At 43.4% G+C, this 18888-nt stretch overlaps 1 protein-coding gene across 2 annotated transcripts in view; it reads right to left on the reverse strand.

Moving 5' to 3' along the window:
* Positions 1-18574, reverse strand: part of slc8a1b (solute carrier family 8 member 1b) — a 239491-nt gene extending 220917 nt beyond the window's left edge. For both annotated transcript variants that reach the window (XM_036986620.2, XM_036986617.2), the window contains exons 1-2: positions 17988-18574; positions 14232-16099 (exon numbers count right to left, since the gene is read on the reverse strand). In XM_036986620.2, the coding sequence (XP_036842515.2) occupies positions 14232-16063 (1832 nt within the window). In that variant the 5' untranslated portion in view covers positions 16064-16099; positions 17988-18574. The remainder of the gene's footprint in view (positions 1-14231; positions 16100-17987) is intronic.
* Between the last annotated feature and the right edge of the window lie 314 nt (positions 18575-18888).

Below are 18888 nucleotides of genomic sequence, written 5' to 3' on the forward strand. Positions count from 1 at the left end.
CCATCTCTGATGTATGACCGGATTGAAAACAACACCATCTCTGATGTATGACAGGATTGAAAACAACACCATCTCTGATGTATGACAGGCCAGAAAACAACACCACCTCTGATGTATGACAGGTTTGAAAACACACCATCTCTGATGTATGACCGGATTGAAAACAACACCATCTCTGATGTATGACAGGTTGAAAACAACACCATCTCTGATGTATGACCGGATTGAAAACAACACCATCTCTGATGTATGACAGGCCTGAAAACAACACCATCTCTGATGTATGACAGGCCTGAAAACAACACCATCCCTGATGTATGACAGGCCTGAAAACAACACCATCTCTGATGTATGACAGGCCTGAAAACAACACCACCTCTGATGTATGACAGGCCAGAAAACAACACCACCTCTGATGTATGACAGGATTGAAAACACACCATCTCTGATGTATGACAGGCCTGAAAACAACACCACCTCTGATGTATGACAGGATTGAAAACAACACCATCTCTGATGTATGACCGGATTGAAAACAACACCATCTCTGATGTATGACAGGATTGAAAACAACACCATCTCTGATGTATGACAGGCCAGAAAACAACACCACCTCTGATGTATGACAGGTTTGAAAACACACCATCTCTGATGTATGACCGGATTGAAAACAACACCATCTCTGATGTATGACCGGATTGAAAACACACCATCTCTGATGTATGACAGGATTGAAAACAACACCATCTCTGATGTATGACAGGATTGAAAACAACACCATCTCTGATGTAAGACAGGATTGAAAACACACCATCTCTGATGTATGACCGGATTGAAAACAACACCATCTCTGATGTAAGACAGGATGGAAAACACACCATCTCTGATGTATGACCGGATTGAAAACAACACCACCTCTGATGTATGACCGGATTGAAAACAACACCATCTCTGATGTATGACCGGATTGAAAACACACCATCTCTGATGTATGACAGGCCTGAAAACAACACCATCTCTGATGTAAGACAGTATTGAAAACACACCATCTCTGATGTATGACCGGATTGAAAACAACACCATCTCTGATGTATGACCGGATTGAAAACACACCATCTCTGATGTATGACAGGATTGAAAACAACATCATCTCTGATGTATGACAGGATTGAAAACAACACCATCTCTGATGTAAGACAGGATTGAAAACACACCATCTCTGATGTATGACCGGATTGAAAACAACACCATCTCTGATGTAAGACAGGATGGAAAACACACCATCTCTGATGTATGACCGGATTGAAAACAACACCACCTCTGATGTATGACCGGATTGAAAACAACACCATCTCTGATGTATGACCGGATTGAAAACACACCATCTCTGATGTATGACAGGCCTGAAAACAACACCATCTCTGATGTAAGACAGTATTGAAAACACACCATCTCTGATGTATGACCGGATTGAAAACACACCATCTCTGATGTATGACAGTATTGAAAACAACACCATCTCTGATGTATGACCGGATTGAAAACACACCATCTCTGATGTATGACAGGATTGAAAACAACACCATCTCTGATGTATGACAGGATTGAAAACACACCATCTCTGATGTATGACAGGATTGAAAACAACACCACCTCTGATGTATGACAGGCCTGAAAACAACACCATCTCTGATGTATGACAGTATTGAAAACACACCATCTCTGATGTATGACAGGATTGAAAACAACACCATCTCTGATGTATGACAGTATTGAAAACACACCATCTCTGATGTATGACCGGATTGAAAACAACACCACCTCTGATGTATGACAGTATTGAAAACACACCATCTCTGATGTATGACCGGATTGAAAACAACACCATCTCTGATGTATGACTGGATTGAAAACAACACCATCTCTGATGTATGACCGGATTGAAAACAACACCATCTCTGATGTATGACAGTATTGAAAACAACACCATCTCTGATGTATGACAGGATTGAAAACAACACCATCTCTGATGTATGACAGTATTGAAAACACACCATCTCTGATGTATGACCGGATTGAAAACAACACCATCTCTGATGTATGACTGGATTGAAAACAACACCATCTCTGATGAATGACAGGATTGAAAACAACACCATCTCTGATGTATGACAGTATTGAAAACACACCATCTCTGATGTATGACCGGATTGAAAACAACACCATCTCTGATGTATGACAGTATTGAAAACAACACCATCTCTGATGTATGACAGGATTGAAAACAACACCCTCTCTGATGTATGACAGGATTGAAAACAACACCATCTCTGATGTATGACAGGATTGAAAACAACACCATCTCTGATGTAAGACAGGATTGAAAACACACCATCTCTGATGTATGACCGGATTGAAAACAACACCATCTCTGATGTAAGACAGGATGGAAAACACACCATCTCTGATGTATGACCGGATTGAAAACAACACCACCTCTGATGTATGACCGGATTGAAAACAACACCATCTCTGATGTATGACCGGATTGAAAACACACCATCTCTGATGTATGACAGGCCTGAAAACAACACCATCTCTGATGTAAGACAGTATTGAAAACACACCATCTCTGATGTATGACCGGATTGAAAACACACCATCTCTGATGTATGACAGTATTGAAAACAACACCATCTCTGATGTATGACCGGATTGAAAACACACCATCTCTGATGTATGACAGGATTGAAAACAACACCATCTCTGATGTATGACAGGATTGAAAACACACCATCTCTGATGTATGACAGGATTGAAAACAACACCACCTCTGATGTATGACAGGCCTGAAAACAACACCATCTCTGATGTATGACAGTATTGAAAACACACCATCTCTGATGTATGACAGGATTGAAAACAACACCATCTCTGATGTATGACAGTATTGAAAACACACCATCTCTGATGTATGACCGGATTGAAAACAACACCACCTCTGATGTATGACAGTATTGAAAACACACCATCTCTGATGTATGACCGGATTGAAAACAACACCATCTCTGATGTATGACTGGATTGAAAACAACACCATCTCTGATGTATGACCGGATTGAAAACAACACCATCTCTGATGTATGACAGTATTGAAAACAACACCATCTCTGATGTATGACAGGATTGAAAACAACACCATCTCTGATGTATGACAGTATTGAAAACACACCATCTCTGATGTATGACCGGATTGAAAACAACACCATCTCTGATGTATGACTGGATTGAAAACAACACCATCTCTGATGAATGACAGGATTGAAAACAACACCATCTCTGATGTATGACAGTATTGAAAACACACCATCTCTGATGTATGACCGGATTGAAAACAACACCATCTCTGATGTATGACAGTATTGAAAACAACACCATCTCTGATGTATGACAGGATTGAAAACAACACCCTCTCTGATGTATGACAGGATTGAAAACAACACCATCTCTGATGTATGACAGTATTGAAAACACACCATCTCTGATGTATGACTGGATTGAAAACAACACCATCTCTGATGTATGACAGTATTGAAAACACACCATCTCTGATGTATGACCGGATTGAAAACAACACCATCTCTGATGTATGACCGGATTGAAAACACACCATCTCTGATGTATGACAGTATTGAAAATGCCACCATCTTATTCCTGTTGGTGAAATCCTGTCATAGTATTCCCCATCAGGAAGCCAAACCCACTGGGCAAAACATTATTTAATTTAAACCAGAAACATCTATGTGATGACATAGTCATCAAGATAAGGGCATTTCAGATTTTCTTCACCCAACTTTTTTATTGTATTTAAAAAATATTTTTTTTAAATGCCCCCTTTTCTCCCCAATTTTGTGGTATCCAATTGGTAGTTACAGTCTTGTCTCATCGCTGCAACTCCCGTACGGACTCGGGAGAGGCGTGCATCCTTAAAACGCAGCCCAGTCGCACTGCTTCTTGACACAATGCCCACTTAACCCGGAAGCGCTTCCGGGTCCAAAACAACTAGCATGCACTGCGCCCAGCCCGCCACAGGAGTCACTAGTGAGTGATGTGACAAGAACATCCCTGTCGGCCAAACCCTCCCCTAACCTGGACAACGCTGGGCCATTTTTTCATCGCCCCATGGGCCTGGACTCAAACCAGGATCTCTAGTGGCACAGCTAGCACTGTGATGCAGTGCCTTAGACAACTGCGCCACTCCAGAGGCCACTTTCACCCAACTTTTAACCTAAATACATGCCCACTAGGTACAGACGTCAATATAACGTCTATTCCACGTTGGTTCATTGTAATTTCATTAAATTACGTGGAAACAACGTTGATTCAACCAGTGTGTGTCCAGTGGGTGGTGACATTTTTTTTCTTCATTTAAAGTTGAATTCACATTAGTTGACAACTCAACCAAACGTAAATCAAAACTAGATGTTGAACTGACGTCTTTGCCCAGTGAGACGTAATACCTATTGGGCTATCCATATTCCTAATCGGGCAAACCAGGGACCGGGACCAAATGCCTGAGGACGGCATTGACATGAAGCAAGTGTATAATTTACCTGTTGCGTGATATCAGCAGCACACTCACAGTGCTGGAGCGGTCATGTGTTATCTGTTCCACTGCGGAGCTACTGGGGTAAATATTACAGAGCAGGGGTTACTGGGTAACGTTAGGGACGGGTTCAGTATGGCTGAGGGTAATACATTCCTACCCCCTATCATTATTCATACCTGTAACGCCCCGTCGGGCTGTAACGCCACGTCGGGCACGACCGCATATGAAAAGGCCCTCCGTGTGTTTCGGTGAGATAAAAGAGGACTGGTAGAAAAGATCCGACAGGGACCGCGCGTTATTCCCATGATGCCTTGCAATCCAGGTGGCTGTTTCTAGAGATGAGAGTGGACCAGACACGGACGGTCTGAGATTAAGGTGTCACGGAGCTGAGCCACAGGACACTGAGCAGAGGCACGTAGAGGAGATATCAACGGTGGATGTATCAGAGGAACTCCAGAGAATATCAGGTAGAGATATCAACGGTGGATGTATCAGAGGAACTCCAGAGAATATCAGGTAGAGATATCAAGTAGAGATATACCTTAAGCCTACAATGAGGCTCCAGGTTTCAGACAATCCAGTGGGTGTGTGAACACACTTATATTGTAGTTGCACATTCTAATTCACATGCCAGGCTCACACAGATGATAGGAGACATACTGACAACAAGAAGTAAGAGACTATCCATAGAGATGAAGGGAGTGATAACGAGGGAGCGATAGAGAGAGATAGAAGGAGCGAGAGAGAGAAAACAGCAGAATCCTCCTTTGGCATCTAAAACAACTCCTAAATCTAAATCCTCCTTTGGCATCACACAAAGGACGTCTCAAAGCCTTTTTTGGAACGTTCCTCTTCCAAATGTATTCCAGATATGCGGTGTATGTAAACAGAGAGGAGCTCATTCTTGCCGGGCGGCAGTCGGCAGGGTGAGGAAGAGAAGCCATGTTCTGATTTTGGAGCTGTGCCATAATGCTGCCTCTGTGTCTGTGCTAAGCCCCTGCCCAACATTCTGGATTTAAGAGGGGGACTTTTTAGGTCTCTCTCCCTCCCACTCTCTCTCCCACTCTCTCCCTCTCACTCTCTCTGTGTCTGAGAAGGTTGAAAATGCAGTCACATAAAAGGCCCATCTAAGCATGAAATGGTTTCACTTTACTACAGACGAAACACTTGACCACATACTGCAAACGCAGTCGCTGTGGTTACCCTCAGCACTCCACTAATAGAATAATGAGCTAAGCTGTGGGCTTGTTTTGCATCGGTGGCAGGTGTCTTTACTGGCTGAAGTGAATTCATTCAGTACCAGTTAAAAGTTTGGACACATCTACTCATTCAAGGGTTTTTCTTTATTTTTACTATTTTCTACATTGTAGAATAATAGTGAAGACATCAAAACTATGAAATAACACATATTGAAAGCATTCCAGGTTACTATCTCATAAAGCTGGTTGAGAGAATGCCAAGAGTGTGCAAATCTGTCAAGGCAAAGGGTGGATACTTTGAAGAATCTCAAATTGATTTGTTTAACACTTTTTTGGCTACTACATGATTCCATATGTGTTATTTCATAGTTGGATGTCTTCACTATTATGCTACAATGAATGAGTAGCTGTGTTCAAACTTTTGACTTGGACTGTACATCAAACAAAGACACACACAAACACACCGTACACTACAAACAAACGTGATAATGTGCTCTCATAAACAGACAAACATTACTTGTACACACATGCACAGTCTCACACACAAACAGTCGCACAGACGCACACACACACACAAACATTTGCACACTCTACAGCACTCTATTCCCATTGACTAATGTGGATAAATGGCCTTCTATAGAACCATGGCACTGTCTTCCCAAGAATGAATATAAAAATAAGTGCATTAGAAGGCTCATAACCATTTATAAAACCCACTTAACTGTGAAGGTGGGGGAATGAAGTAACATTTTTATCAAAGATTATCTGTGTCCCCCTCCCTTTCAAAACCCTTCAATCCAGGGCATTTATTCACAAAGAGTCTCAAAGTAGGAGAGCTGATATAGGATCTGTTTAGCCTTTTAGAATAAGATTACATAAACAGATGGGATCTGATCCTAGATCAGCACTCCAAGTCTGAGATATTTTATGAATGTGTATGGGACAGACAGTACTAGACATCATCGTCATCACACTGTCTCCACGAGGTGAGTTCTACAGTAGGGGAGTGTTCTAGGCGTGTGCTGAATATTAGAGGAATCACTCAAAACTATTTTCTCTCTTTCTCAGGAAGTCATGACTTATCCCATCCCAACTCACAGTAAAAAGTGTCACTTCTGAGCCACCTTAGTGGAGATAAGTGCCCAGGAGGGGAGAGAGAGAGCAGTGGAGTCTGTGGAGTCAGGATGGAGCCCCTGAGCCTGTCATTTTAATCCAGGCAGAAAAAAAGTTGGTAAAAGCAGGATAAAATCCACGAACACTTAAAAGTTCCACTTTGGAATAAGAGGCCACTTACTGACCATTCAGGGATAATGGTTACATTAGCCTAGTGGTTAGAGTGTTGGACTAGTAACCGAAAGGTTGCAAGTTCAAATCCCTGAGCTGACAAGGTCATCTGTTGTTCTGCTCCTGAACAGGTAGTTTAACCCACTGTTCCTAGGCCGTCATTGAAAATAATAATTTGTTCTTAACTGACTTGCCTAGTTAAATAAAGGTCAAATAAACATGTCCAGGGATAATGGTTACATGACAAGTGGATTGAAGTTTGGAAGTAAAAAAAAAAAACTTTGACTTTGTAAAAGTGTGTGTGTGTCCGTGTGTGCGTTGTGTATGAGTGCATTCATGTCTATGATGTTAAGTGCTCACATATTCCAATAAGTATGCATACTGTATGTGTTGACGCTTGAGTGTTAGTTGATCATAACATGACAACTGGATTGAGAAGTGTGTATGTACAGTTAATTGTGTATGAGAGAGAGAGAGAGAGAGAGAGAGAGAGAGAGATGCAAAAGAGATAGAGAATATTTGTGTGTGTGTGTGTGTGGCCGTTGCATCAACCATGTCATTAGAGTGACTGTGCTGTGTCAGCAGTCTAAGATGTGAGCAGTGGAAAAGATGCAGCAGGTCTCAGAAGACTCCAAGTTATTATAATCTGTCCACTGGCAGCTCAGTGAAAATACCCCAAACAGCCACTAATCCTCTACAAAGACCTGCCTGATATCCATGCCAACTGCTTTGTTTCAGCTTTCAGCCTCTAGTCTAGTCTACTTACTAACTCAGTCTATTTCTCTTTCACTCTCTTTATCTGTCTCTCTCTATGTCTCTGTCTATCTCCCCTTTATCTGTCTCTCTCTATGTCTCTGTCTATCTCCCCTTTATCTGTCTTTCTCTATGTCTCTGTCTATCTCCCCTTTATCTGTCTCTGTCTATCTCCCCTTTATCTGTCTCTCTCTGTCTCTGTCTATCTCCCCTTTATCTGTCTCTCTCTATGTCTCTGTCTATCTCCCCTTTATCTCTCTCTGTCTATCTCCCCATGATCTGTCTCTCTCTATGTCTCTGTTTATCTCCCCTTTATCTGTCTCTCTATTTCTCTTTCACTCTCTATCTGTCTCTCTCTATGTCTCTGTCTATCTCCCCTTTATATGTCTCTCTCTGTCTATCTCCCCTTTATCTGTCTCTCTCTATGTCTCTGTCTATCTCCCCTTTATCTGTCTATCTCCCCTTTATCTGTCTCTCTCTATGTATCTCCCCTTTATCTCTCTCTGTCTATCTCCCCTTTATCTGTCTCTCTATTTCTCTTTCACTCTCTATCTGTCTCCCTCTATGTCTCTGTCTATCTCCCCTTTATCTGTCTCTCTCTATGTCTCTGTCTATCTCCCCTGTATCTGTCTCTCTCTATGTCTCTGTCTATCTCCCCTTTATCTGTCTCTCTCTATGTCTCTGTCTATCTCCCCTTTATCTGTCTCTATGTCTCTGTCTAGCTCCCCTTTATCTGTCTCTATGTCTCTGTCGATCTCCCCTTTATCTGTCTCTATGTCTCTGTCTATCTCCCCTTTATCTGTCTCTATGTCTCTGTCGATCTCCCCTCTATCTCCCCCTCTCCCTTTTTCTCAGACTCTAATGTCTCCTCCTTCTCCACGTTCTCTCTCTCTCCCTCTCTCTCTCTCTCTCTCTCTCTGTCAAACGACTGACCCTCTTAATCTTCTCTCTTCTACTGACCTGGCTGTGCTGCCTCACTGCACCACCAAAAAACCAGGACAAAATGACAAAGCAAAAAACCACATCTCTGTCCTCCAAGTTCACTCAGTATGGAAGGAAACATGGTGGAGGTTGAGAAAGTTTGACAAAGTTTGGTAATGAATGGTGTGGCTGTTGAACAAGTTGAGGAGACTAAATTACTTGGTGTTACCTTAGATTGTAAACTGTCATGGTCAAAACATATAGATTCAATGGTTTTAAAGATGGAGAGAGGTCGGTGCGGAATAAAGAGATGCTCTGCTTTTTTGACACCACACTCCACAAAGCAAGTCCTGCAGGCTCTAGTTTGATCTTATCTTGATTATTTTCCAGTCATATGGTCAAGTGCTGCAAAGAAGGACCTAGTTAAGCTGCAGCTGGCCCAGAATAGAGCCACACGTCTTACAGTGAGACGCCACTGTAATCAGAGGGCTAATATCAATACTATGCATACCAGTCTCTCTTGGCTAAGAGCTGAGGAGAGACTGACTGCATCACTTCTTCTTCTTATAAGAAACATTAATGTGTTGGAAATTCCAAATTGTTTGCATAGTCAACTTACACACAGCTCAGACACACACATATACCCCACCAGGCATGCGACCAGGGGTCTTTTCACAGTCCCCAGGTCCAGAACAAGTCATGATGGCATGGAACTCCCTTCCATCTCATATTGCGCAAGTGAACAGCAAACCTGGTTTAAAAAAACAGATAAAACAACACCTCACGGCACAACGCCTCTTTAGATTCATATAAATTGTAAAGTATTTTGTCATGTATTTTCGTTATGTGTCGGACCCCAGTAAGACTAGCTGTCGTCGTGGCCGTTGGCTAATGTGGACCTTAATAAAATAAAACATCTAGCAGGGTGACAGCAGCAATGTTGCATGTAAACAGCCCAGGGTGACCACAAAGCCATGACGTCAGTCCCATGAATACACACATACTGTACAATCACACTCCTGAAACTAGGGGTATAATGTACACAATTAGAGGTATAATGTGCACAATTAGAGGTATAATGCACACAATTAGAGGTATAATGTACACAGAGGTAAAATGTACACAACTTGACGTACAATGTACACAATTAGAGGTATAATGTACACAATTAGAGGTATAATGTACGCAATTAGAGGTATAATGTACGCAATTAGAGGTATAATGTACACAATTAGAGGTAAAAATGTACACAACTAAAGGTATAATGTTCACTATTAGAGGTATAATGTACACAATTAGAGGTAAAATATACACAATTAGAGGAATAATGTCCACAATTAGAGGTACAATGTACGCAATTAGAGGTATAATGTACACAGAGGTTAAATGTACACAACTTGAGGTACAATGTACACAATTAGAGGTATAATGTACACAATTAGAGGTATAATGTACTCAATTAGAGGTCAAATGTACACAACTAGAGGTATAATGTCCACAATTAGAGGTATAATGTACACAAGAGGTAAAATGTACACAATTAGAGGAATAATGTACACAATTAGAGGTAAAATGTACACAACTAGAGGTATAATGTCCACAATTAGAGGTATAATGTACACAATTAGAGGTAAAATGTACACAATTAGAGGAATAATGTACACAATTAGAGGTAAAATGTACACAACTAGAGGTATAATGTCCACAATTAGAGGTATAATGTACACAAGAGGTAAAATGTACACAATTAGAGGAATAATGTACACAATTAGAGGTAAAATGTACACAACTAGAGGTATAATGTCCACAATTAGAGGTATAATGTACACAATTAGAGGTATAAGGTACACAATTAGAGGTAAAATGTACACAATTAGAGGAATAATGTACACAATTAGAGGTAAAATGCACACAATTAGAGGTAAAATGTACACAACTAGAGGTATAATGTACACAACTAGAGGTATAATGTACACAATTAGAGGTATAATGTACACAGGAAGCCAGAAAGATTCATAACACATACTTTAATTGTATTTATTTACTCACTCACACACACACAGACACACACACACACACACACACTTACACACACACACACACACACACACACACACACACACACACACACACACACACAGATCTAAGATCAACTATCTTGTATCATCCACACACAGTCACACCTTTCAGTTATAAGAGGATTGAGGATTTAGTTCCATAGAATAATCCATAAAATCATCAATCTAATAGACCCACCCTGGCCATGCCATCTGTGAACCCAACCACAGAACAGCACTGGTGACTGGTGTCACCACTGCCACCGGCATAACCCTAAAACAGACAGACAGAAAATCTCCCAAATGGCTCTCTGTTGATTAGCCATGCTAATTAACTGAATCTGTTTCCCATACAACAGGCCTGTCAGAGGGGAGAGGAGAGGCTGCAACACGAACCGAAAAACCACACAAAAGCGTTATTACTGACTAAATACGAAACTTTTGGGGGACGGCGCCTCTGACATGACAAGCACTCGCACAGGAGAGATGGAGGGAAGAAGTGGAACAGCACGGTGTGGAGACTACGGCAGTTTGCGCTAACTGGAATATCTCTGTTAATAAGGATCTCTATCCAGCTCCTGTTAGTGCAACCTCTGAGACCTGGCTCTTTATGCCGTACTCGTGTTTCTGGGCTGTGGACTGGAGGGGTGGAATGAGATGTAAGTGGAGCTCCACACTGGTGGAATATGATTCACGGTGTTTGTTTTTGAGTAACAGTAACAGCTTATTAGGTGGGGGTTAAGAATGTCTGTTAAATGTTTGTAAGAAACGTAAGCGTATTAAGTGATAAGGAAACATGAAGGAAGTTAAGAGCTTTGGTTTGGGTGTCGGTTTTGGCAGTTTTGGCTAACTCACTACTCGATAAGTGACTTGTCTTTTAATTTTCCTTTCCGGGCGAGGTTCAGAGTGAAAGTTAACCTCAGGTATCTGTTAGCACATCAAGATCAATGAGTTGAACAATTTTAAATCACAACGATTCTCCCTATCTCGCTATTTCTGTCCATCCTCACATCATTTGTCCAACCTGCCACCCTCCAGTCATTTGCCCAACCTGCCACCCTCCAGTCATTTGCCCAACCTGCCACCCTCCAGTCATTTGCCCAACCTGCCACTCACCAGTCATTTGCCCAACCTGCCACTCACCAGTCATTTGCCCAACCTGCCACCCTCCAGTCATTTGCCCAACCTGCCACCCTCCAGTCATTTGTCCAACCTGCCACTCACCAGTCATTTGCCCAACCTGCCACTCACCAGTCATTTGCCCAACCTGCCACTCACCAGTCATTTGTCCAACCTGCCACCCTCCAGTCATTTGCCCAACCTGCCACTCACCAGTCATTTGCCCAACCTGCCACTCACCAGTCATTTGTCCAACCTGCCACCCTCCAGTCATTTGCCCAACCTGCCACCCTCCAGTCATTAGCCCAACCTGCCACTCACCAGTCATTTGCCCAACCTGCCACTCACCAGTCATTTGCCCAACCTGCCACCCTCCAGTCATTTGCCCAATCTATCCTCTGGTCAAACAAACTGCAATCACAGCCAGTGCTCCACCAACCCATCTCTTCAAGCTGTCTACTCAGGCCCTCATATCCAATTCTGGAGACAAATTACGCTTCGCTTTCTGATGGGAAGTCCAAGTGAAAGAGGAGAGAGCTGAAACTTCTCCTCTAATGGTTTGACTGCGACACAAAGGGTGGAGGGAGCTTGCAGCTGAGTTAGAGAAGAGGCTGCCACCGGGCCCCCAGCCCCCCAGCCCTCAGTCCACGGGCCCCCAGCCCATGGGCGCTTCACTTCAGATTGTCTGCATCCTAATTCATTTTTCTACAGTTACAGTGTCCTCTCCCCTTTCTGGATGTGTTCAAGGGCTTGTTGGGAGGTGGTTAACACATTTCCAGTTCTCTGGTAGGAGGTTTAGCTTTCTTGTCGTCTGAAGATGAAACTGTGATACGTACTCTTGCCCCCTCAGAGCCTTGCCCACTTTGGAGCCTTTGCTCCAAACATCGCTAGAATAAAATTCAAACCCTGAAATATACTGTGGCAAGATATTGAATAAAAAGTTCAAATGTAGATACAGGTATACTTTTTGTGGAAATGAAACAAACTATGTGATATCATATTGCCATATTAAAACCCAATTACACAATTAGAGCAGTCAGCTAACAGCATTCCATTCCAAAAAGTCCAGAAAATTAAAACTGATGTTCTGCAGTGTATTCCTCCAAGAGCTGCTGCTGGTCTAGACTGTAAGCTACTGGTTCCTGTGCTGTAGAATACCTTACCTCTGACACTCCATCATTTCATTTAGACAAGTGTTCTTAAAATCCACTAAGCAGCGCTGTGAGAGCTACGCTATGGAAACTGTGCAATGGGCCTCGGAAAGTTGAACCTAAACATCTGCTTTGAATCTGTTTAGAAACAAGCCCTTTTCATTCATCTGTCTCACTTGTCCCCTGCATGTCAAATAGGGTGAGTATGGGGAGAGAGGGAGAGAGAGCGGGGAATAGAGAGTCAGAGACAAGCTGCTCTTGTCCTTTTATAAAGGAATTAACTAGCCCAAACCTTAAAACATATGAGACACTCTTTTCAGAACTGTGAATACAGGCATAGAGCCTAACCTGATCATTCAACCCTGAATGCCAAGTCTCTGACATTTCTACGAACCCTCTCTAATATTAAATGAGATACAGTATACCTGTAGTGGCATATCTGCAAGACATGCCAGATCCAATCCACACAGTTATCTGAGATGCAGTACAGAAACCACATTAGTGGCAATACAGAAACAAAATAACAACAGAAATTAATTCACGATACATCAACAATGGTCAAAGCTTATAGAGTTCAGGCTGGTCATGCCCCTGAAATTAACGAGGAGCAATCCAACATGGATAAACCTGAGAGCGATTGAAACACAGATGCTGAGAACTCAGCAGAAATCACACATTCGATAAATGAATCAATAAGTAAATGAGTGAATGAATAAAGGAATGCATGAATGAAAGAAGAAGCAGAGAGGAGAGTGGAAACAAAGGGAGTTGATGACGTCTCCTCATGGCACACAAGCAGTCCGCTGCACCACGACCACGACATGACACAAACACACTCAGCATCCATCCTCATCATCATCAACACATGCATTCACAGACAAACAAAACCCAGCATCAGCATAGCCTACACATGCATAACTAGAGAGACTGACAATAAACTGCATTGGTGGCTTCAGATTTATACATTACACAACATATTTCAATAGCCTACTCACTTTTTGAGAAATTTGTCTGAAAATATTCATTCAAATGTAAAATGTTCATGGCCAAAAAAGCATAATAGCACACTAATAAGCAGTGTAATGTCAGCCCCCACATATAAAATGAATAAATATTTTAAAATAACTTAAGAACTTACAAGATTTCATCGTTCTGGAACTCCAGGACCCCGTGGGTATCTTCAAAATCCTCTCCTCCTCCACGTGCCGTGCCCTCCACAGTCTTGTAGGGCACCATGACGACCCCACGTGCCCCTGACGTACGCAGCACCTTCACCTCCATGGTGCCCACACTCTCACTCACGTGTGCCACCGGCTCCTCGAACGTGAAGATGCCGGCGTGGTCGTCGTCAAAGATGGTCACGGTTGCCGTGGCAGGCAGGCCGAGACAGGCCACCGCCTCCACGTGATTGGTCTCTGGGTTCTCTACCTCCTCTCCCTCTGCCAGCAGCACTTTGACGTTGCTCAGGTGGATCAGGAAGTTCTCATCCTCCTCAAAGATGTCATCATCAATGATGCCCACACGGATCTCCTTCTGGGTCTCGCCGGGCTTGAACACCACCACCCCCTCGGTGAACTCGTAGTCCGAGCCCGCGTTGGCTGATCCATCCTCCGTACGGAACTCCACCGACACTGTCTTGGTCAGGTCACCGCCTCGCCGTAGCACGTTAACTGCCACTGTGCCGCAGTTCTCCAGGCACTGGTAGGAGCCGGGGTCAAAGTAGATCTTGGAAATGGGGTCGTTATCAGCCACATCAGAGCGAACCTCGTGCAAGCTGACGGCCTTGCGGGCCTGGTCGGCTGCATGCTTCTTCAGGATGTTCCCAGCGCCGGTCATGAGCCTGGTGGCCTGGCAGCGGTAGAAGGCCCTGCTCTTCTGCTGCGAACTCAACACCTGGTAGTTGGCCAGTTCAATCAGCTGCTCCATCTCCTTATCTGGGTGCTTCTGCTTCAGCTCCTTGAGGATCTTGGCCATGTCGCGCCGGGTCTCCTCCTCATCCAGGTCCTTCATGTTCAGCTCCAGCCCCAGAGGCCCGTCCAGGAAGTCCACCGCGTGAGAGTTGAGCATCTTTCCGTCCATCTCGATGTCGACTTTGGACGGGAGCGGGCGGTCACCCTCGGTTTCAATGATCATGCCTCGCTGCTTGCCGGTACGGTAGCGCTTGTAGACGTACTTGTAGAAGAGGAGGCGTCGGTCAGCGACCCAGGCGAACAACACGCAGATGGGGAAGAAGAAGAGGGTGAGCAGGCCCTCCCATACCTGCACTATGCCGGGGGAGATGACAGCCAGTATCAGGTAGAGCCAGATGTAGGCGAAGATGCTCCAGGTGGCTGTGACGAAGAAGACGCGCAGGTGCTTGACCTTACGGACCTCCCCGTCGGGCACCACGTACACACAGATGCCAATGATGACAAACATGTTGAAGGCAGCGCTGCCCACGATAGTGCTTGGACCCAAGGCTCCTGCATCAAAACCGTGGCCGCAAACCTCAATGACGGACAGTAGGATCTCAGGGGCACTCGAACCCAGGGCCATGAGCGTGAGATTGGACACTGTCTCGTTCCAGATCCGCACGGTGGTGGTGGTGGTCTCTCCGTTGGGTCTCTTGATGGTGATCTCTTTCTCCTGAGAGGTGATGACCTCGATGGATGCCATGAAACGGTCAGCGATGATGGACACTCCGAGGAACATGTACACCAGAGCCACGAAATAGACTGTCGCCCGTGCCACTTTGTCCCCAAACGAGGGATTCTGAGGTTCCCAGATAGGCAGAATCACCCCTTTTTCACATGCTGTGCCTGCTGTGGTGCACACAGTAACATTGCCGCTGGCAGTTGGAGACACAAACTGATCCAAGTCCACGTCCGAGGACATAGCCGTCACATGTTGGAATTTGAGAAACATGATTGCTACGACAACCACAAGCCGGAGACCAAGGGAGAGCATGGGGGAGAGCTGAAAGTGTCCCATGATTCTGGAGTGGTGAGCTTCCTCTGCTTCCTAAACCTGCAAGGGGGGGGGGGGGGGGGTGATTACAGGGTTGGAATTACTGGAAATGTAACACAACTTGCTCTCACTGTAATAATAGCGTAATAACAATATGTAGTAATTCACATGAATTATAATATAATATAACCATGGGGCTCCCGAGTGGCACAGCGGTCTAAGGCACTGCATCTCAGTACTAGAGGAATCACTACAGACACCCTGGTTCAATTCCAGGCTGTATCACAACCAGCTGTGATTGGGAGTCCCATAGGGTGGCGCACAATTAGCCCAGCGTCTTCCGGGTTTGGCCGGGGTAGGCCGTCATTGTAAATAAGAATTTGTTCTTAACTGACTTACCTAGTTAAAAAAAGTTTCAATAAATTGTTTTAATTAAATAAACATTTCATATCAATTATTCCCCTGGTGAGTGGCTGCAATGCCTATAATAGTACCATAAGGTTTGGCACTTGATTGGATGGAAAGGAGGTAGCAGAAGATACATTTTAACTGATTGTCTGCAGGGATAATAACTTTTCACATATTTCATATGCTTGGTAGTTGGTACTGTGGTGAACATTACGCAGATATGTCACGTGCATAGCATTTTATGAACAATTAGCATCCAGAATATTTTACAATGCTCTATAATCACCAGCAATAGGTGACAATATCAAGTTATTCATTATCCTTAGAGCAGGAGATAAAGCATGTATACGTTTAAGACTAGTAAAGAGTAGGGACGGTTCCCCGACCTTTGAAATAAGAGGGAAGAGAGGAGACCTTGAGCGTGTATAGCCTGCTATGCGCCGAGATACGGCGGGTACAGAAAGCATCCAGTGAAGCCGGAGGGAAGCAACACTAACCGTGCTGGACTACTCACCTTCAATGTAGTCAGAAAGGAAGCAGACGCGCAAACATCTAGGAAAGATTATATTGGACTAATTGACCATAGCACTTAAATGTATACCATATTTTCCCTAGGAAAATTGTGGTGAATTATAGTGGAATTATAGCGATTAATTGTGCTTATAATAAAATGAACTTGAATAAGAAATCAATAAGATAGCAACTAATAATGTAGGTCTGGTATATCAGTCTAGTAAACTATGCCAAGTATAGAAAGAAATGATGAAGGTATGGTCACGGCAGTAGCCTACACAATTTGGTGCCGCCTTTAGAGCATCCTTACCAGTTTGGAAGCATATAATTCTAGCCAGATTTACTATTGGAAGGTTACTTGTATGGACTGTTGTGTGATTTCTATTGTTTTCGACGGTATCATCAGTTGATGTATTAATGACTAGGTTTACAGAACGTGCTCATTCAATATAAACCTCCTATTCCCTAATCCATAGTTGGAATCCGCATATTGGAAATCCAATGCGACAGCACAACCTGCACAAATAACCCGCATAGGGCTACGTGAATGCATTTTGGCGCAATGAATAACTCCGGAGTAGCGCAAATATACCGCGTGTAGGATAGCCTAGGCATGCTATTGCCGACATGGATCAATTTATGCGGGTTTAGGCACGTTGTACACAACTTCCAAGTGCATATTTGGAAACATGGGCAAACGACCAGGTCTTGCTGTGGCAGGAAGGCAAGCAAGGAAGCGCAAGAATGAAACCCAATTCCTACATATTGAGACATTCTGAAAAGCTAAAATAGACTCAATATAAATATCCAAGGCTTTACCATTTTAATCTCAGACAGAATGGTCGACTAATCCCAGTAGATCCGTATAACATATAATAATCTGTACAGAATTTAGGATAGCCAAGACATGCGGCCACACTGTATCTCACAGCTCTATCGAGTGGACTAAACTTGCTGTAACTAGATTGTGCCAGAAAAATACACAATTTGTTATATGTTAATGATAACAATATAAGCAGAATCATACCTTTCACAATATATAACGGTCAAATCCACAGGCAGAAGACAGCAATAGTAGTTGTAGTAGCCTAGACGTGAAAATGCCAATAAGGAGCCGCTAGAGCCGTCAGTAGCCTGGTATTACAGCTCACATTCGTGCTGGGTTTTATACGAAATCAAGGCGAGATACCCCGGTGAAGAAAAAACGAGTTAAAGATTCCCATGCACTCGCAGTTTTCCACGACCTGTATGAGATGAACAGATAACTGATGTTTTATCAGCAAATCTGCATATTGGAGAACTAAAAGGTGCGCTGAGAGTTCTTCCTGATTATTTCCCCCCCCCTCTCTCTCTCTCTCTCGCTTTCACTCGCCTTCTCTCACTCAACCTCTTTCCTATCCTATTCGATGTGTGGACAGCCACAGAGCTCCATGCACAGAGACCGAGTCCAAAGTGCGTTTAGAACGCGGGCTGCTTCTGTAGAGACGGACAAACTCCCGGAATACACTTTTTCCCACAGCTCGGGGATTATTCTATCCACATCGATTTCAGAAAGAGCAAAGGGAAACGACTCTAAAAATGCGGCCCGCTGCCAACCCGCCTATCAACACCAAGACCCTCCCATTGCTCCACTTTAAATACTTGGGGTAACGTTATATACATTCTAATTAGGCCTACATTTCAATAAACTTGGTAATTGGTACTACATTATGCTACGAATGATTTCCTTTATTTTTTGAATAATGAGGGTTGCTTTGAGATGGGGTCAGTCTTGTCATGGTCGGTTCTTTTTTTCCTCAAGTAACCTTCTGTCTTATGTAACCATACCAAACGTAGCAAATCATACTAATTTGATTGTCCCAGATTTACATTTACTATGTTGGCGTCTCTAGTTTATGAGACCAGGCTGTAACTTTGCTCTCTGTTTC

This window comes from Oncorhynchus mykiss, chromosome 1 (genome assembly GCF_057628025.1).
Source record: "Oncorhynchus mykiss isolate SJ-2025 chromosome 1, ASM5762802v1, whole genome shotgun sequence".
Lineage (NCBI taxonomy): Eukaryota > Metazoa > Chordata > Actinopteri > Salmoniformes > Salmonidae > Oncorhynchus > Oncorhynchus mykiss.